Source organism: Orycteropus afer, unplaced genomic scaffold (assembly GCF_000298275.1).
Source record: "Orycteropus afer afer isolate SDZICR_OR568_19922 unplaced genomic scaffold, OryAfe1.0 scaffold00010, whole genome shotgun sequence".
Taxonomy (NCBI): Eukaryota; Metazoa; Chordata; class Mammalia; order Tubulidentata; family Orycteropodidae; genus Orycteropus; species Orycteropus afer.
This window is the reverse complement of record NW_006921597.1, coordinates 16766693-16787661: the sequence shown is the minus strand read 5'-3', so window position 1 is coordinate 16787661 and position 20969 is coordinate 16766693. Positions and strand designations below refer to the sequence as shown.

The 20969-nt window shown below is 40.9% G+C and overlaps 1 protein-coding gene across 1 annotated transcript; it reads right to left on the bottom strand.

The window, feature by feature from the left end:
* Positions 1-4045: 4045 nt before the first annotated feature.
* Positions 4046-19209, bottom strand: LOC103205132 (acidic mammalian chitinase-like). Its single transcript, XM_007950402.1, has 11 exons — positions 19185-19209; positions 16432-16461; positions 15252-15453; positions 14239-14295; positions 12667-12832; positions 11495-11619; positions 9697-9820; positions 9426-9608; positions 7639-7755; positions 5404-5545; positions 4046-4236 (listed from the first exon to the last, which is right to left on the bottom strand). Exons 1-11 carry the CDS (start codon positions 19207-19209, stop codon positions 4046-4048), a joined length of 1362 nt encoding a protein of 453 aa, XP_007948593.1.
* Positions 19210-20969: the final 1760 nt, after the last annotated feature.

Genomic DNA, 20969 nt, shown 5'->3' with positions numbered 1-20969 from the left:
TATTCAGTGTGGGAGAGGACTACACAATGGCATGAATACCAGGAGGAAAGAATCATCAGGGGCCATTTTGGAAGCTGGCTACCACACGGCCACAGCAGTTGTTGAATGCCCATTGTGTTAAGGTATTGTGCTAAATACTGAAGATTCCAAAATTAATACACACCATCCCTGCCCTACGGGAACTCAGAGACCAGTAGAAGAGGTAAAGATATTGTGGGGTGGGAGCCCAGGGAAGGGACACCTTGGCCCAATCTGGGTTGCTTACCAATAGCCTCCTAAGTCTCTGACCCATTCAAATAACATTGTTTAGAAAGTTTTTCATACTTTATCCACTTACTCACGCTCTCCAGGGATATATGCCTGACACATGGAGAGTTCTTTAAAAATCCTGGGATTTATTATTAACCTTTCTCCAGACCTATTTCAGCCTACCCTATTGGACTCACTTCCTCAGTTTGCTGATCTGACTCCATCCAGCTGCTTTACTGTCTGTGGTAGTTAAGGCTGTGTGTCAACTCGGCTGGGCTGTGACCTTGAGTAGCTTAGCAGCTGGATGTAGTTATTCCCCATAATGAGATTGTAATCACCTCCATGGTAGAATCTGCTGTGAGCAGCTAAATATCTGCCTTTGGGGTATGCCCTGCTTCCAGAATATAAAAAGAAGCTTTGAGAAAAGTCTCTAGCTCTTTAGCACATCTGGATCCTGCATTTGGCTGAGTCTTCACCTCTGTGTTGCCTGCTGATCTTGGGATTGCTCCTGGACCTGGACCAGTGGTCTGCCATGTTGCTTATCCATTTTGGGATTGTGCCATTTGACCTCTGACCTTCAGTTTGTTAGCCTCAGCAGCCAGCAGTAGCCTGAGTTAGGAGACATCTCCAGCTCCAGTGAGACTGCAACAAGTTAAAAAGCCCAAGGTTGAGGGGCCTTCACCCAGCCCATAGAGGCACCACCACTCTACTTTTGGACTTCTAGCCTCCTAAACTGTAAGAGAATAAATTCCTGTTTGTTAAAGCCATCCGCTGGTGGTATTTCTATTATAGCAGCTCTAGAGAAGAGAACTAAGACACTGTCCCCTTTGTACAGACCAAAAACTCAAGATGACAACTCTTAACTACAGAGTCTCTATCAATCAAGCTACTTCCCAAGCAATTGGCATCTTTTAGATTAAATGATATTCACTCTGTCTTTCAGTCTTCTTTGATAGATGAAAAGACATTGGCAAACAGAGGGACAGTAACAGCCTAAGATCTTTGTGGAAAATTAGTAGAGTCTTACCAACTACATAAAAATTAATCCTCAAGATCCCCAAAATTTTCTTGTCTAGAAACTAAGGCATGCTTTATTTCTTCAAGAGAGTTTTGTTTTTTCCATTTTAGAGTAACTTGAAAATTGTCCTGGAAATCTTTCTGATCCCCTGGGGGAAAAACACTCAGTTTATCATTCTCCTCCTGCTTCCACCATTGCCTGAGGAATCCAAATAGCCTGACCTGTATGAGCACTGAGTCACACATACCCACAGACATAATGAGAAAAAGAAAATAGCACATCAGTTAGGGGATCCCAGTAACTTGAAGAAGAAAAAATACATTTATACAAATATAAAAGTATTTCTGAACTTTCTATTATTTTCCATTAATAAATAAATGCTTTATACAATATTTTGACATCTTTTACATATTTTCTTGACAATTTTCACTGATATACTTTTTCTGATGAAACTTACAATCAACTTGTTAAATTAAAATACACATGCCTTTTAGGGTGCTAAATTGTAATACATTTAGAAATTAATATGTGAGAATTGACACATTTGTAATATTGAAATTTTACATCTAGGGACATAATTTATTTCTGAATAGTTGCAAGTACAAAGAAGACAAATTTTTTTATAGTATTCTCCAATGATTCACAGGGCCTAGCAGAATGCCTGGGAAATAATAGATGATCTATAAATATTTGCTGATTCTTCGTCTTTATCAGGTTTAGGTAAAATGTAAATGAATTGGGAAGGTTTTCTCATGCTCATGAAATATTTGTTTCTTAATTGTTTGATAGAGTTATCTGGTTCTTGAGGCTTTTAGGGGTAGTATTTTTAATAGCACTGTCACTGTCTTCCATGATTATGTAATTTGGTCTGTTTAAGTTTTCTTTCTCTACTTATGTCAATTTTATTAGTTCATTTTTCTAGAACTTGCTTATTTCATCTAGTCTTGTAGTTTATTTGCATACAATTTTTGTGGTATATTCTTATCATTTGATTCATCTTTGTATTAGTGGTAATCTCTGAAGGGAACACAATGCATTAATTCCACATTCAGGTAGAGAGTTTTCTGATATAAGAGTAGAGGAGACATGAGAACTACCAGGCCAAAAATAGAATTGGTGAATCACTGTGACAGAGAATAGGCTTGCAATTAGACAAAGTTCCATTTGAATATCTCAGTTGTCACTTATTAAAGATGTGACCTTAGCCAGTTATTTAACTTCTCCAAGCTTCAGTTTCCTCATGAGTAAAATTTAAATAATAGCACAATTTCTATAAGGTTGTTGTGAGAATTAAATGTATTAATATATGTGAAATTGTGTACAAATACTTATTGTTGTTCTTCTTGTTGTTAGATGTCATTGAGTCAGTTCCAACTTATAGTGAGCCTACGTACAACAGAACAAAACACTGACCAGTCCTGCACCACTCTTATGTTTTTTGCTATGTTTGAGTTCATTGTTGTAGCCAGTGTCAGTCTACTTACATATCGAAAAAGCAGAATACCAGGTAGCTAATATCATTAAGATGCATAATTAGAGGATTTCTGGATTTACTGAGACAATAGGAACAGTTATTTTTTTAAGTTGTTCTTGGATACTCAGAAGAAGATCTTTTATCATCCAAAGGCTCTTGAAATCATTTTTCAAGATTGAGAAATAGTGTGAAATTTCAATGCAGCAGGAGAAAGGGGTTTCCAATAATCCTGGAAATGAAGACAATGAAACTCACTGTATTAGGATAAAGTAGTTATTCTAATTCATTGCAGTTGCTGTATGTGTAGTTATTTCTCTATTGTTAGTCACTTCTCTAGGTGGAGTTTGAGGAGTGTGCAAAGGCCATAGGAAGGCATTTCTAAAACAATATTGAGGAAGTTAAAGTTTTAGTTAACACAGTCAAGATTAAACTGTGAATAGGTCAGTTATTTCATCTCTGCAAAGATGTGATCCAGATCATGTAGAGAACATGATCAATGAATTTTCAGTCAAGGGTGACTGGCAGAACAAGAGTTACTGATTAAAAACAGAATGAGATGAGTTCAGTTTTAAAGATTGTGAGTAAAAGAAAAATAGTATTATTCTCTGTGTGCACTATTATTTATTTGTTCAAACTGTGTCTTCTAGTTGTAGGTACATTCTGTTTTCAGATACAAGTCTATGAGTAAAAGAAATCACGTCTGCTTAATTCTTTCCATAAAGAGTCAGCACTAAAATAATTCTCTAAACTATAATAATAAGAAATGTAATAATGTGAATGATTTTTGGGGAGAAAAGGGGAGGGGGACCAGTTTTGCTGGTCTGATAGAGCCTGGTGGAACCACTGAGACTATGGCTCCTAGCTGCCCTTCAGGTCTGGAATTAAACCCACACCTGTGGCTTCCAGACAAACAAAAGACAAGCATATGAGTTGAACATTTACCTGAGGTAGATACACTCCTTGGAGAGAACAATCATGGGAGAAAAAAAGGCTGTTTATGCACAAGGAGACAGCTCAGGGGGCAGGAGTGCATGGAGGGATAGACAGAGGAAACAGGTAGCTATCAGGAGGAAGTGGGAGGGGAGCTGTTGCATTGTGGTAAATTGTGGTCAATGTCTTGAGACAAAGTGTATGTGAACTGCTGTATAGAAAGTGAATTTGCTCTGTAAATTTGCACCAAATCACAATATAAATAAATAAATAATGTGAAGGATTGACAAAGTGAGATGATGTTTCATATATTTATTGAGTTGAAATAAATCTCCAGGAAGGCTTTATTCCCTCCCTGGCCACATCCTTTCTGTTTAAGGCCAGTTACAACACTTGCAACTTTCATCAAACACGAGGCTCTCTGGACATCTTTTTGCCACAGTGTTACCATTAGCACACTCAAAAAACCTGGATGGGTCATCGGGGTTGGCGTAGATGCCATCAGCTTTACCTTCACAGAATGTACTGGGAGGTGTGGGCTTGGGAGGCTCTGGAGTGATGCAGCCTAGATGCAAAATGACAGGAACACAATCAGCAACAGTTCACTAAACTCTGAGGAAAGCTCTAAACATAAGAGATTAGAAAAATCCAAATTCGAACCAAGCCAAATTGGAGGTGGTCAGTGTTGTTGTCTTATGCCAGAGAGTCAATTCTAGCTCACAAGTTGTTTGTGGTTCGAGTTCACCCAGAGGCACCACAGAAGAAAAGGCATGGCAATTTGCTTCCATAAAGATTATAACCAAGAAAACACTTGGATTAGGTCTACTCTGTTACACATGGGATCATCATGAAATTTGAGGTGGGAGGACCTTATTCACTAAAGATTAGAATAGAGTTTCAGATTACATAGGATCATTTGTTCAAAGTGAAGAGGATGCTAGCTTCACTTCTTTCACTAGCTAGAATTGAAAATATGTATATATATATAGTCTTCATTTAGTGTATGGAATCCCTGGGCTCAGCTGCTAAACAAAAGGTTAAAGGCTCAAGTCTACCCAGAGGTGCCTCGGAAGAAAGTCCTGGTGATCAATTTTTTAAAAATCAGCCATTGGATGATGAAGCACAGTTCTACTCTGACACACATGCAGTCGGTGTGAGTTGGAATTGACTTGACAAGAACTGGTTTATTTGGTATTTAATTATTTTGCTAAGTTGGACAACAATGGCTGTTTCTTAACAGAGGAATTATTCTCAAGTTCACCAGAGCAAAACAGTAATTTTGTATGTAACATATTGTCAGATGGAAAAGTATGTATTTTCTAGGGTTTTGTTAAATATTTGCACATCTCAAGTTCTCAAATGAGAATATTAGAAGCAATAAATTGTCTTCATGTTCAAGATGCTCACTCTCACATTACAACATTTAAACTCTTACATTCCGTGTCTGGGTGGAACACTTCATGAGCCCTGGCCTGCTCTGAATAGCATGACCACCCATCTCAGTTTGCCTTGGACTGTCCAAGGTTATACTATTCATTCAAAATGTCCTAGTTTGAGGAGTAAACTATATGGTCACCCTAGCTAGAATATTTAAGATTTCTCTGCTAGAAATGAACTAAAAGCTCCAGTGCAGAAAGCATGCCTTGTGCTTCTGCTTCCTCTGGAGTCCATGATTGTCCAATAAAACATGGTTTTTTTATGGTTCAAGCCATGCAGATGTTTTCTTAATTACCTGGTGTCTGCAGCCCCAGCAGAGACTTGAGTTTAGAGAGGAGAGGATATGAACCCTCACTGCAGAAATTGCCCAGGAAGTCATCTAAGTCAAGAGCCCAAACCATGGCACCACCAAACCCATTAGCCTTCAGAAATGCCACCTGTGATAGAAAAGTATAATCTATCAATCCAGCCTTAAGTCTTAAGCATGATGCAATATGATTTTTAGAAAACTATCTAAAAAGAAAACACAAAGAAATATATAATTGTAACACTATAGAATAGCTTCATTTTTGCATTTTATTTATTTATTTTGAGTATGTGGGTGTGTCATTCTGAGTTGAGTGGTCTGCGTGTACATCTTGTTAACTATTGGACTGAGAGCCCACCCCTGGGGGTGAGTTTTATTCTAGGCGCAGAATGTATTCCAGGGCCATAGTATTGGGAGTCTCACCAGATTTCATCTGACCAGTGATTCTGGTCATTATTGAGATTTTGGAATCTGTCATTTTTGCATTTTAATCATAGCTTTGTGCACCTACCATCATTGTTTACTTGGTTACCACACAGTATACAAAATAGTATATTCTGGTTTTTGGCTTTGTTTTCACTTAGCATCAGAAATAAACATTTCTCATGTTTCTACCAAATATTTCAAAATATAATTTTTAATTATTGAAAATATTCTTTCATACTTACAGATCACAATTTAAAATACCTTTTCCTCATTGTTTTCATATTTTATAATCATAAGCAAGACTCTGAAAAACACCTGTACATATGTGTTTTGACCATAGTGTTTTTCCAATAAATACCCAAAAGTCAGAATTGGAAACTAAAGGGTATATTTATATAATCTCTGTTATATACAGCCATATTTCTTTCTAAAAAGGAAAGCCAATGAAAGCCTATCCAAGGGACTCTTAAAATGACAAGCGTTCTCGGAAACTGGAAGTCTGGATGGTGTGGTGGAAAAAAAAATAAACTTTGGAATTATATACCAAATCCCAGTATAGCCATTACTGTGTATCCTTGGCAAGTAAATTACCTTTCAGCATCAATTTCCTTGTTAAAAAGTGGGAATTATAGTACACATTAAATGACAATAGCAATTATCATTTGTTGAGCACATATGTACAACTTGCATTCTTGCATGTAATCCAGCTCCTAGGCTTTCTATAAGAATTAAATGGAATTTCTTATCTAAAACAACTGGCACACTACAGGCAATCAATAATTGCTTTCTCTTCTTCCACTGAATAAAAATGAACTTTAGTCACAGCTTCTAGAAAGAATTCTACACAAAGAGAGCACTCTGATGAGATGCTGACAGCCACTGACAGCATGCAGACATTGGTCCGGGGCATATATGTTCTTGGTAAGTGTGTTTGTGGGCACTGTTAGGTTTCCTCTTGGTTACCAGTGAAGAACTGCTAGGTCTGAGAGACTGAGAATGTCCACTCCCTACACTCTTGTTAGTGGGAGCAGCGTTGGCTTGCACTTAGTTATCTTCTCATCCTTGAAAGTCTATGTCTGCGGCATTATCTCGTCCTCCATGGCACCTCCAAGAGCAAGGGTTTGGAATTTCTATGACCCTAGCCAGCTGAGCAAGACAGTGGTATTTTCTTCTTGGACATCTTTAATTCTATCCCCTCTCTTATGAGTGAATGGGACCTCTCTCCTGCTGCCCCAGGCAAGCCTCATCTTCTTTGTCTTATCTTCTTCACTTCCTCTTCCCTAAACATGTCAAAAGAGGAAGGATAGAAACAAAAAGACAAGGCTGGACATGTTGTTAAAAAGAGACGGGAGGGTTGGTCGGGAGGGTTGGTCGGAGTTAGTGAAGGACATTTTCTAATTTGCATTTTGCTTTATCTCAGGTCCTGGATCTGTCTATGAAGAACCAGAAGTGTGTGAGCTTCCCATAGAAGTCTTTTGGACATTGGTGTGTACATGTGTGTCTGAGAAAGGATAGGTCATAGTATTTGTATTCATATATATTTCATATCCATATTTTACAAGAACATAGTAAAGGTGTGTCAGAAATCATCCTACTCTACTGCTTTGCTTTACACAGTGGAAACAGGATAGGAAGTGGAGTTATTGGCTTAAAATCATCTAATGAGTCAGTCATCAAGCTCTGGCTATAACTGGGATTTCTCAACATCTCTTCCAAGGCTCTTTCCACTCGAACAGTGAATTTTCCAAGGGCAGAGATAGTGTAACATAATCATAAGGTCCATGGGCTGAAACTTACCTTGTGCTCATAGCTTTCAGTATTGTCAAACCCAACCCACTCATTTCCTTTGTAGGCATAGGGAACCTTCTGGTCTTCAATCCATGAGGTGGTGGCCTCACGTAAGAATGTGCAGATCTGATCAGAAGAACCCAAGTTAGCAAAATTCTGAAGATAAGCTAAGATTTTGGATGTCCAGAAAAAAGGTAAGTATCATTCTGAAATAGTCACATGGTAGCAATTTTATTGTTGTACAAACCATACTTTACAACAATTAGCTCTTTGTGTTTTTGCTTCCTCCACTTGGACGGTGAGTTCCATGAACATTGGTGTCACTAGGGTTGGTTTCACCCAATGTGGGTAATTCATGGGTTCACCCCCAATGGACCTTTCCCCATACAAAACTATACAGAATTATTAGTAATGTTCATTATCAATTTTAATCATAGAATAATATGTTATAAATTGCTTAAATATGATATTTCTTAGACTATATGAATACTAACAGCAAAATTGTTTTGTAAAGTCTTTCTATACTGAATTACATTATTAGTTACAATGTTATTACCAACTAAGCAGAAGCGTTTTTAAATTTTTCTTCTTTTCCTTTAATTATTACTTTATTCTCAAAAAAACTTATTGTTACAGGTTCACAAATACTACTTACCATGGTATCGTAGCTAAAACACCAGAAAAAATTGACAAAATCAGCAACTATAAAAACACTTGCAGCAACAACAACAAAAAAAACAGCATGTGCTTGTAGTGCATGCAGACAAAACTATATGATTTGTTGTTGTTGTTGTTGTTATGTGCTGTCGAGCAGCAACAACAACAAAAAAAACAGCATGTGCTTGTAGTGCATGCAGACAAAACCATATGATTTGTTGTTGTTGTTGTTGTTATGTGCCGTCAAGTCAGCCCCGACTCATAGTGACCCCTCCTTGGGTTTCCGAGGCAGTATCACTACGAAAGTAGGATTGCCCAACCTTCCTTCCGAGGAGTGGCTGGTGGGTTTGAACCGCCAGCCTTCTGTTAGCAGTCAAGTGATTTAGCCACTATGCTACCAGAAGCATCATTGTAATTGGGTAATAAAGACAGCTCTGACCAGAGTGCATTAGAAGTAAATTAGCATGGAATTTTAGCCTTGTAGGTATATTTATATATGTAGGCTTGGCTTATGAAAGATGTTGTTGTTTTAACTAGCTACAGGGATATTTTTATAAAATAAATAAATAAATGAAATACTGAAATACTGCACAAAAATTTTATAGATAGTCATTTTGGTGTCACCCCCTCTGACAATGTCACCTGGTGCAGCCCATACCCCCTACACTCCCCAAATGATGCCACTGTCCATGAGAGTAGGTACTATGTCTTATTTACTGTATTCCCAGTGCCCAGCATGTTGCCTGACATATATATAAGTGCCCAATAAATGATCCTGGACAGAATAATTAACTAAAAGTAGCTTGAATATTATTGAGAACTCACAGAAGAAAATCCCCACTTCCTCCAAAGTTACCTATTCTTTAAATTAAAAAGTATCAATTAAAGAACCTTTGTGTTTTTTCTTGAGATTTAAATTCTAATAATTCTGAAAGAGAGTTTACCTCTCATGGAAGTCAGGTTATACATAGAAAGACCCCTTTATTTCCCAAGATGCTTCCTGGGGAAGGTTTTTGATCTCCATTTGGGGTAGATAGAGAAATCATCCAGCAAAATTATCTTGAGATGAAAAGGAATCCAAATGTTATCTAATCCAACTAACTTGAGTATCCACTGTTGCCTTTCCCAGGGGTAGTTACCTCATAGTAGGCCCAGAAGCCAGCCTCCCGAGTGTATGGTCCAATGGACCCTGGTCCTGAGATGGGCGCTCCCACAGACACATCTGAAGAAGTGAGGCGCATGGTCCGTCCATAAGTGGGGAACCCCATGATGAGCTTCTCAGCAGGAACCCCATTGTCTCTCCAATATTTCATGGCAAATTCCTGGGGAGACACTCATCTTAAGGCTCACACCAAGTTCTCTCCACTTTCTATACCATGCCTGCTTCCCAGTCCCAGGCCCCTGCCTTACAGTGTTGAAGTAGATAAACTCCCCATGGTCAGCAGAACCCTGGTACAGTGGGCTGTTGTGTCCTGTGACAGTGTCCCAACCTCCATGAAAGTCATAGGTCATCACACTGATGAAGTCCAGAAGCCTGGTAGGAAAATGGCACAGGAGAGGTGAACAGCAGCTGAGGGTGTAGTTGTACAATGACTGTGCTTATGGTCATGGCTGCATATGTGGATGTGGTTAAAGCTAAAACTCGGGGCGAGGCTGTGGACATGGCCATGGTTGTGACTGAGATATTTCTTAGGGCTCCAAGGGATTGTCTATTGCATATCTATCTTTTTTTCTCAATTTTGGCCCATAGAATTCTAGAAACCTGGAAGAGGATGCATGAATGAGTGTAGAGGACTATTTCTCCATTCTTTTCCATTCCCACTTCAACCAGAACACCTTCAATTTTTCTTTTCTGTGTTGGAGTTCTCTCAAATACTTCATTTGAAAAAACCCACTGCCACACAGTCAATTCCAACTCATAGAGATCCCCACTGGGTTTCCAAGGCAGTAAATCTTTACACAAATAGATTGCCTCATCTTCCTTCCACGGAGCGGCTGGCTGGTGGGCTTGAACCACCAACCTTCTGTTTAGCAGTCAGATGCTTTAGGGACTGCACCACCAGAGCACCTTCATTTGAAAAAGGGGATTATAACAGCTTTTTCTTTTTTAAAAAAAAAAAAAAGCTTTAAACAAACCATTGGTGTCATACAAGTTCCCACAAGAGCATCAAAGATTACCACATAGCATTGCTCAAATACTTTTCAACTAACCACCTGATCAGGCGTTTGATACCATTGTGATATGGTTCTCCGTCTAACAACTGGCCTTAGAAAGTTACTCGTTTTACTGATCTGCAAAAATGATTCTCTGTCATTTCTCCTGTTGGCACTAGTCTTTTATTCCAAACAAAACAACAAGTCTATGTTCTCATATGTATCCAAGTCTATGCTCTCATATGTATTTACAAAGGCTCCCTACACCCCACTGTTTTGGAGGGGTTTTTTGTGAAGCACTTTGGCTATCTGTTAAATCAGCTCTCAGACAGATAATCTCTTCCAAGAAAAATAACTTCATTGTTCTGAGAAATCTCCAATGAGCCACTGTGTATATACATGCCAGGCACAATATCCTAGACTATTCCAAAGAAACTTCCTTGAGCTCTGGGTGATAAAGCTGTGTGACCTCAGGGGCTCTTCTGCTTTCTCATGCAGCAGGTGACCAACAGGCTGATGGACTAGCTATTGCTGGAATCTTTTGGAGAATATCCTGGCCTCTTTTCACCCTCTCATCTCCTAGCGAGAGTCTGCAGCCTAACAAGAATCCCCGGCAAGCACAAAGTGGGGTAATATCAACGAGCTTGCCCCATAACTGTATCGGCAGGAACTTGCAAAAGGTTTGGCTGCGCACAGAGCAAAGAATTCTCTTTTTCTTCTATTCCCACATGTAGTGCCTTTGGTGGTGCTGACAATCCTTTCTCTCCCTAATGGGTCAGCTCAGTAGCTGTGGCCACGTTCATTCAAGTAAGCCACTGGAGAACCTCATGCCACATACAATACATCACCTTCTAGCTCCTTAGAAGGAGACAGACTGGATGTCAAGCGAGAGCACCAAGGAGGAGAATGGGGAAGAATAGACCATAAACATTAGGCAAAGATGTACAGCTTTGTAAATTCAGTCTGACTGAGGGCCCAAGAGTCCCACACATCTAAATCCTGCCCTGAAATTAGACATGCTATTTAGGTCTTTGGGTATTGATGCCTGACTCACGCTCCAATCTTGGCGATTTCATAACCGGCATCAATCGTGCTTTTGCCTGCAGATACAGCTGCCGAGATCAGCAGACGTGGGCGTCTTGTGGCTTGGGCTTCAGCTTCAAAAGCTGCTAACATTTCCTGTAGCAAAAGATGGGGTTGTTGTTGTCATCAACCCTTACTCATGATGTCCCCATGTACAATGGAACACAATGCTACCCAGTCCTGTGCTATTGGCAGACGAGGGTGGCAGCACATACGGTGCTGTGGCCGGAAATCAAACCCAGCTGTCTCATATGGAAAGTGAGACCCACCACTGTCCCCATAAAAGATAGGACAGTTTTGATAACTATGGTTAGTGGTAATTGCAAGGAAACTATAGTGCTCATAAAGAACTCAAATGCTAATTTAAAAATATAGTAAAAGTCTGCTTGCTTATATCTGTGTTCTAGGTTATCTGTGAATGAGCTAAGTCTTAAGATCTAAGTTTCTCATTGAAGTAGTGTCTTATAGAGAAAGAAGTTTTAGAGATCTCTGCCACTTTCTAATTGTGATTTGGAGCAAATTTTGTTGTTAATTGCCATCGAGGTGATTCCAACTCCTGGAAACGTGATGTGTGCAGGGTAAAACTGCTTCATAGGTTTCTCAGGGCTGTGACCTTTTAGAGGCAGGTCACCAAGCCTTTCTTCCAAGGTCTCTCTGGATGGGTTTGAGCCACCAACCTTTCAGCTAGTAGTTGAGCATTTTACCACCCAGGTACCCTTGGGGAAAATTAATTCTCCCTTATGATTTGACAGTTTATTTCTCAATAAGCAGAGATTAAAATTACATATTTCAGTTGGGAGTTATAAATATTAATGGCTTAATGGCTTATGCCTAAAGCATTTACTTGGCTGTTAACCAGAGCACTGGAGGTTCAAAGCCACCAGTCACTTCTCAAAAGGAAGGCATCTACTTCTGTAGCGATACTGCCTCAGAAACCCAAGGAGGGGTAGCTATGAGTCAGATCCGACTCAATGGCAGTGAGTTTGGTTTTGGTTTTTTATGCGTAGTGCCTAGCACAGTGTCTGACATATTGTATACTGGTTTCCTTCCATTCTTTCTCCCCTTCCTTTGGAAATGGAAGTCAGTCAAGAGTTGGGGATCCCCAGAGCTTCTGGTTTTATGACTGTATTTATCAGTCCTTACCTCGATCAGAATGGTAAAACGTTGTTTATCCTCAGGTGGACTGCCTCGGGATCCTGGGTACTCAAAGTCAAGGTCAATGCCATCAAACCCGTACAGTCGGAGATACTCAATCACTGAGTCAATGAAAATCTTACGATTGCCAGCTGTGGCCACCATAGTGGTGAACCTGGAAAAGATGTGGCCCTTAGTGCATTCAGATGCCATCACCTTTGCCCCTTCATTCTTTCTCTCATGTGGATTTGGCTTAGCTCAGTCTCTAAGAGACAGAGAAGCTCCTCCAGCTCCTGTCTTTAGAAAGTCACCTTCATCTCTAGCAGCTACCCTCATTAGTCTGACTTCATAAAAATCCTCCCAGCTTATAAAGCAGTCTATAAAACTGTCTCCAAAACAAGCCACTTCATCCTTGAAAATTAACCATTTATCAATTATTTAGGGTCTCTTTTCATCCAGTTGTAAGTTGCATTCCATTCCCTCCTATAAACTCCCAAATCCCTTCAGGAAGGACATCATAATACAGTGATAGGGTAAGGAAAACTAAATCTCCTCTACCCACAAAATATGCTTGTTGTAACTTTTCCCTCTCTATTCTCTTTTCCTGTCTTTAGAATCATTACATCTACTTATTTTTCAGAGTTCCCCCAAACGTTCCTTATGTTCTCACACTTCTATGCCTTTGCTCATGTGGTTCTTTTCTCCTAGAATGTCCTTCCCATTCTGACAAACTTCTACTTACTATTCACTGCCCTTTTCAAATGTTCCCTACTCTTCTTTCAAATTCTTTACCCAAGCAGAATTTAGCACTGCATTCTCATAATTTTCTTATTACATTGTGTATATGCCATATTTATTCATTACAGTATTCATTACATATGTTCATTACAGTATTCCATTGTGTGCATGCAGGTTTGTCTCCCTAACTAGATAGAAAGTTTCCTGGGACTCTTTTATTCACCTATTTGTTTCCTCCTATAGTGTCTAGAAAGGTACCTGGCTCTGTGCTACTCAATAAATGTTTGTTGAAGTATCTAATAGCCTTCCTGAATTCCTCAGGCTCACAATATACTCTTGTCCATTTTCTTTTCTCCAGTTATAATAGTGACAGACATTGCATTCTTTAGGATTCTTCTTCTATAGTTCTTTCATTCTTACATACCTCTGATTTTTACACCTAGTACCTACCATAATATTTAGCACATAATACTTGCTCAATAAATACTTGTTCAAACAAATGGAAGCATTCTAAATAAACAGATCATATGTATAGGTCATGTGATAGATTATTTCCATAGATTACTCCTTCACACTGTTTCTCTTCTAGGTCTCTCTCTTTCTTCATCCTATGATCCTTAAAGTCAAAGGATAAGTAAATCTGTAATCAGCCAAACACTGGTTTCCGCTTACTCATTTCTTGATTCTAGCTCTTTTCCTGTCCTGAAATAGCTCCTGCTAATGCACTTCTGGGCTTTTTCATGTCACCATCAATCACCTTCTGCTCATCCTCAAACTAGCTGCAGCCTCATCCTTCTGAGATCAGCCCCCACTCCAATCCCCATACAAAGAAGAGGTTCTTACTTCTGGGTGCCAAAGTTCCATCCGCCAATCGCCAGGAGGGTAACCAGGTTTGCATTACTGATGAGGAAGCACAGAAGTCCATTTTAGCCAAGCATAAGGAAACTGCTTTATGGAGTCAAAGTGGCCTTCTCTCAGACTCACAGTTCTGTTCCAAAAGAACAGAACCATGTCCCCAGGAACTTTGCACTTGGGATCCCCATCCAGTCCCTCAAAGGATAAATTCCATGCTAATCATTCAGACTGGAGCACCCATGCCTGAGTTCTGAGGCACCTGCCCTTTCCTGGAGCAGAGGGCAAGAGGCCAGACTATGTGGAAGGGAGCACCCCTTACATTACAACCACAGGCATGTATTGGATCTTGTAGGCTACTGGGCTCTCTGATTGCAGACGTATTCATGGAGAGAATGGTGGACATTTAGCCAAAAACATTCATGAGACTTTAAAAGCTACACTCACCATCACCACCATCACCACCATCCCCACTCAAAATTGTCAAATGCATCATCTATTTGAAAACAAGGAATCTTCCAAATATGGTTTACTCCTTCCATCCTGATCTCAACAGGAAGGCAATTATACTTGAAACTCATTAATAGAGAGGCTAACGAACAGAGTTAGCCATTGAAGCTACTTTCCTATTCAGCCTCTCTGGCACTCTGGACTTTCCCTCAACCACTGCTCTCAGCTACAGTCTCAAAGAGACACAGGCCAAAGCTGTACCAGGAGGAATCCAATTTAGATGTTACACGTAGATAAACGGAAATAGAGGTTTGGTGCAATGAAGCCAATAATTCTGGCAGATAAAAATCACTGTTGAGGAAAAGAAAAGTAGTTTTGGTTTTTATCAAGGTGGCAGGGCATTTCCGTTTCTCTTTTTCCCAGAGTCACCCTTTCCATATTGTGTACTTTAGTCCTGAGTAGGAAGATGACCCCCAATACTAGCTTTGGGTATTGAGTCTACCCAGAGCTTCTGTCTTATGACTCCCCCACATGTTCCAGAACAAGGTACTGACTGCTGCTTGAGGGCCTGGAACCGGGGGTAGAGGACATCGTCATTCCATTCGTAGGGTGCAATCTTGTTATTGGCCATAGTCGCAAAGGCGTAGATGAGATGTGTGCACAGGCACGGGTCCACATTCTCTGGCATGTATTTGGCAGGATCTGGGCGGTACTGGGACCAATTGGTAAAGTAACACACAAGCTTCGTGGCTGTACCTAGTTGAGAAGAACAGAGACTGGGGCTTGGTAACGTTGAGATCTGCTGTCTCAGTACTCCTGGGCCCTCTTCTATGGCTCAATGGGGAGGAACAGCATAAATGCTCTGGGAATTTGAGTTCTCTCTCTGGACTTAGGGCGGGCATGTGAGGAGGACATAGGACTCATTGGTTAGGTAAGACTACAAGCTAATGGTGTTCTTCCCTTAACAAGGACCTGGGAATGGAATGAGAACAAACATATCATAAAACTGAAACTATTTCCCCTGAAGATATCTAATTTCTGTGGAATTAATGACTCCCTGGCTCCCCAATCCCCAGCAACTAACACATTCTTGCTCTTGTTGTTAGTTGCCATCAGTTGATTCCAGCTCATGATGACCCCACATGTGAAAAATAGAACTTCTCCATAGGGTGTTTAAGGCTGTGGCCTTTTGGAAGCATATTGTCAGACCAGTCTTCCAAGATGCCACTGGTTGTGTTCAAGCCATCAACATTTTGGCTGGTAGTCAAGCGCTTTACCTTGCTTTACCTAATGCTATCTATGCCCTGGCAAGTGTCATTCTGGTCCTAAGCAGTCCCCATTCTTATCCTTTACTTAAAAGAATGTGAATGGTGGGGATTAGGGGATAGGTGGGAGGGAAAGAGGTCTTGTCTTGTCTTTTTTTTTTTTTTTTTTTTTCCTTTTTGATGACAACTTTGAATGTCCCATAAAACTCCAAAACCAAATTCATTGCCATCGAGTTCATTCCAACTCACAGAGACCCACATTGGTTTTCTAAAGCTGTAAATCTTATGGAAGCAGACTACCTTATCTTTCTTCTGCAGAACGGCTGGTGAGTTTGAACTGCCAACCTTTTCATTAGCAGCCAAATGCCTTAATAGAAGCTGGAAACTCCTGCTCTCTCAGGTTCTTGAAAATCTAAGTCTGCTGATGGTGGAAATTCCCTTATTAGGAAGAAAGCCTTGTGATACTTACCAAGCTGCAGCTGAAGCAGCACAGCCAGACCTATCAAAAAGCAAGCAACAACATGATAAAAGTGATTAATGTCACTGAATTGAACATATAAAAAATGTTGAAATGGCAATTTTCTTGTTATGTATCTACTCATCACAATAAAAATAAGTAAATTTGAAAACACACAAAAACAACCAAACAAAAAACAAGCAACAAATCTATGATTCAGCTCAGGCTTCCCAGGCATGCTGCAGGTCTATTGTCCCGTTGGGTAATTATGAACATTCAGCTCCCAGTGAGTCCTGCCCAGCTTCTCTTTCCATAGTTTATGCCTTAACCACCTTGGAGATGGGAAGGGAGGGGGCAAGTCCCAGATCTGGGTTCTCTACTGCCTAGTAAGTGGTAAAACTAGAAAGACCGTGGGCTTTGGTGCCAAGCATTGTTAGATTTCAAGTCTGAATCTTCTACTTCCAGCCGCAGGCTGCTGAATAACCTATTGCATCTCTTTTAATCTCAATTTGCCACTGGTAAAAATAGACATAACAAAATCTACTTCAAATTTTTGTTGTAAGGATTAGATGAGATCATTGAAGTGGTAACACACAGGCAGACCTGAATAAATGTGTTTTAACTAAACTATTGGCTCAGTTGACTAACCTTAAGCTAAGGACCAACTTAAGTACTCTTAGCTACATGCTGGGAAAGGGCAACCAAGTTGGGGTCCCAGAATGCCCCAGAGCCTGTGGAAGCAGCTGTTCACACCTCCTGGCATTCTGCATCCTGTGACTACTCGTGAACCACAGACTTTGAGGGGGTCTTCAGGGTCGGGGTGGAGAAGGGCATAGAAGAGATTATATCTAAGCAATGAGGGAAGCATTCCTTCCTTCTCAACAAAAACTGGTACTACTGAGCAGGATGCAGGTGGTGAGAGAGATACGAAAGAAGGAGAGAAAGTATTATAAAAAAATAATTCATTTAATAGAATATGCCAGAGAGAGGGAAGAGTGTGGGATGCTGAGGCAGTGGGACTTGGATTGAAAACCGTGGAAGCAAGAGCCCCAGCTTAGATGGTGTGTCTTTAGGAAACTCTTGTCCAGGTTCTACTCAGAATCTCATTCTGAGTGAACTCTCAAGTATGTGGATTCACCACTCCCTCCTCTGAGATGGAATAACATCATGGTCTTAGTTGCCTCTGAGATTTTGTGATCATAAATGGGTTATGAATGTGAAACACACACACAAAAACCAAACACACTGCCCTCGAGTTGGACCCGACTCATAGCAACCCCTCCTTGGGTTTCCGAGGCAGTATCACTAAGAAATAGATTGTCCAACCTTCCTTCTGAGGAGTGGCTAGTGAGTTTGAACCACCAACCTTCTGGTTAGCAGTCAAATGCCTTAGGCACTATGTCCCCAGCACTCCCTATGAATGTGACCAAACTTTAAAAGCACAAGTGATTGACCAGAGGTCAGACTTTGTCTGGTTATAACCAGATTTGCTAGTAGAAAAAAAAAAAAGGCATGGTATGATCCTATAGGAAATCCCTGGGTGGCAAATAGTTAACATGCTTAGCTGCTAACTGAAAAGTGAGAGCTCTGAGTTCAACCAGACCTGTCTCAGAAGAATGTCCTGACACTCTATTTCCAAGAAATCAGCCATTTAAAAACCCCTAAGGAGCTCTGGTAGGAGCTCTGGTAGCATAGTGCCTAAGGCACTTGACTGCTAACCAGAAGGCTGGTGGTTCAAACCTACCAGCCACTTTTCGGAAGGAAGATTGGGCAATCTACTTCCGTAGTGATACCACCTCAGAAACCCAAGGAAAGGTTACCATGAGTCGGATATGACTCGACAGCAGTGGGTTTGATTTTTTTGGTTTATGGAGCACAGTTCTACTCTGACACACATGAGGTCACCATGAGTCAGAGTCAGCTCCACAGTTACTGGTTTGGTTTGGTTTATTGTTATTGTTGTTTGCCATCAAGTCAGTTCCCATTCACAGTAACCCTATAGGACAAAGTAGAACTGCCTCATTTGGTTTCCTAGGCCATAATCTTTACAGGAGCAGATCATCAAGTTTTCTCTTCTGAGGAATGGTGGGTGGATTCAAATTGCTGACCTTTTGGTTAGCAGTAAGCACTTAAGCATTGCACCACCAGGCTCCTTGGTTTACCAGTTGGTTCTCAGTAAATATCATTGATTGAATGAATGGTGTGTTTAGAATAGAAATACGAATGTCCCTGATCTAGATCCCCCAGTCTCATTCCATACATCTCCTACCCCCTTGGGGCTGTATTCCCCTCTGCACCACTTGCCTCCTCCCTGCACTTTAGAATAAAATGGCACATAATTTGGGGGAGAAAGAGATAAGAAGAGGGGAGGAAAATGGATGAACACAGAGTGTGTGGTAGGGGTGGCTCTGGGCAGTCATTTAACCAGGAGGAACCAGAAACATGTAGGAATACCTAGCTTGCTGGGACCCACCAACTAAGTTTTTGAAATGTTTTAGCATTTTCTACCATGGCACAAAGGAACTTCACTCCTCTCACTCTGGACAATGAGCAAGTGCAAGAGAGAGAAAAAGTCCAAAGCCTGACAAAGTAGGAACATGATGGGGATGATACATGCCAGGAACAGGGAGAAAAGGCATGGAAAACCCAAATAGGGTCTTTCTTTATTGAAGCCAGGTGCTGGATTCCTGCTCTGTGATCCTTGCTGGGGAGGACTCTCTGAGTTTAGAGAAGGGGAAAAGGGGGATTGGGTCTGTGTGACTCACCAGCCCAAAGCAGCATCCTCCCCATCTTTGCTGCAGTCCCAGTACAAAGTCCTGAGGTCCTGGGCACTCTATATCAAGTCTGGGTGGGGAGGGGCCTGATTATCACTGTGAAAATGGAACAGCTGCAAGAGGCAGTGTGCACAATCCAGGCCCAGGGCCTGCTTCCAGTTTTACACATGTGACATTTCCAAGGGCCCTGGGAAGCTATCCCATTATCAGAGCCCCACACCTGCTGTGTCAGGTTCAAAAAAACTCATTAAACATCAAATCTTCTCAAGAAGACAATATCTTCTATTTCTTTGCCAATGAAAAGCAGAAAGCTGTGATGCTTCTACAACATTGACTCCCTCTCCTGATCATCATTTACCTATTAACTGATAACATCAATGCACCAAACGTTGACTGGGTGCCTCTCTAATGTCATGTGCTAGGATTAAAGTCATGCTTAAGACATGGTAGTTGCCTTCACATCTAGTAGTGTATTCATGAACATACATAGGAAGGAAGATGGGACAATCTACTTCCGTAGTGATGTTGTTGTTGTTGTTGTTATGTGCCGTCGAGTCAGACCTGACTCATAGCGACCCCTCCTTGGGTTTCCGAGGCAGTATCACTACGGAAGTAGGATTGCCCAACCTTCCTTCCGAGGAGTGGCTAGTGGGTTTGAACCACCAGCCGTCTGGTTAGTAGTCAAGTGCCTTAGCCACTATGCTACCAGAGCTCCCGTAGTGATACTGCCTCAGAAATCCAAAGAGGGATCGCTAAGAGTCAGGTCAAACTCAACGGCAAATTACAACAACAACAACAAACAGAAAGATGGACAAACACTGCAGAAAACAGAAGATATCTCTACTGGAGGGGCAGGTCAGACTTCACAGAGAAAGTAACTTTTGAACTTGACTTGTCATAATTTACCAGTGACAAGAGAGGTGAAAGTTCATTTTAGGGGGAGGAAATAACATATGAAAAGGCCTGGAGCATTTTACAGCAGTGAAACTATTCTGCATGATACTGTAAGTAGACACATGACATTATGTATTTCTCAAAACCATAGGATTATACAACACAAAGACTGAACCCTAAGTGAACTGTGGACTTTAGTTCGTAATAATGTTCCAACACTGGTTCATCAGTTATAACAAACGTACCACAGGCATGCAAGATGTTAATAATAAGGGAAATAGTGTGCAAGGGAAAAGGAGTATATGGGAATTCTCTTTACTTTCTGCACAATTTTTCTGTAAACCTAAAACCCTCTAAAAAATAAAGTTTATTTTAAAAAGTGAAACTTGCCCAAAATAAGGCTTGGGAGAGGAGAGAGTCTGGTGTATTCAGGGGCTGGTGAAAAGCTCACAGTGGCTGGGCTGCAGGCCACTTGAGAGGATCACCAAAGGGACTGACCATGCCACTGTCCTAATGGACATTCACTCCAAAGTGCAAGCAACTAGTGAGGGAAAAGCCATAACACATAGACCAAGAGGACGAAACCATTTGGCCCTTCATCAAAGACACCAAGAGTGTCCTATCACACCCCCAACTCTGGATTCCAGAAGAGGGATGGCCTACTTCTTAGCCACTTTATCCCACCCTCCTGAGGGCTGCAATCCACTGTATACAAAAAGAAAAAAGTCAAGGAGCCTCCAGTAGGGTAAAAAGAGGTGTGGACAGTGTGAGCAGAGGGAATGAGAGGGGAAGATGGTCAAAACATTGGACCAGGATTATGGGAACAGAGTTTGGAGCTCCTGGTGACTTGTCAATAGTAAAGTGGAGGGTGAAAATGGAACT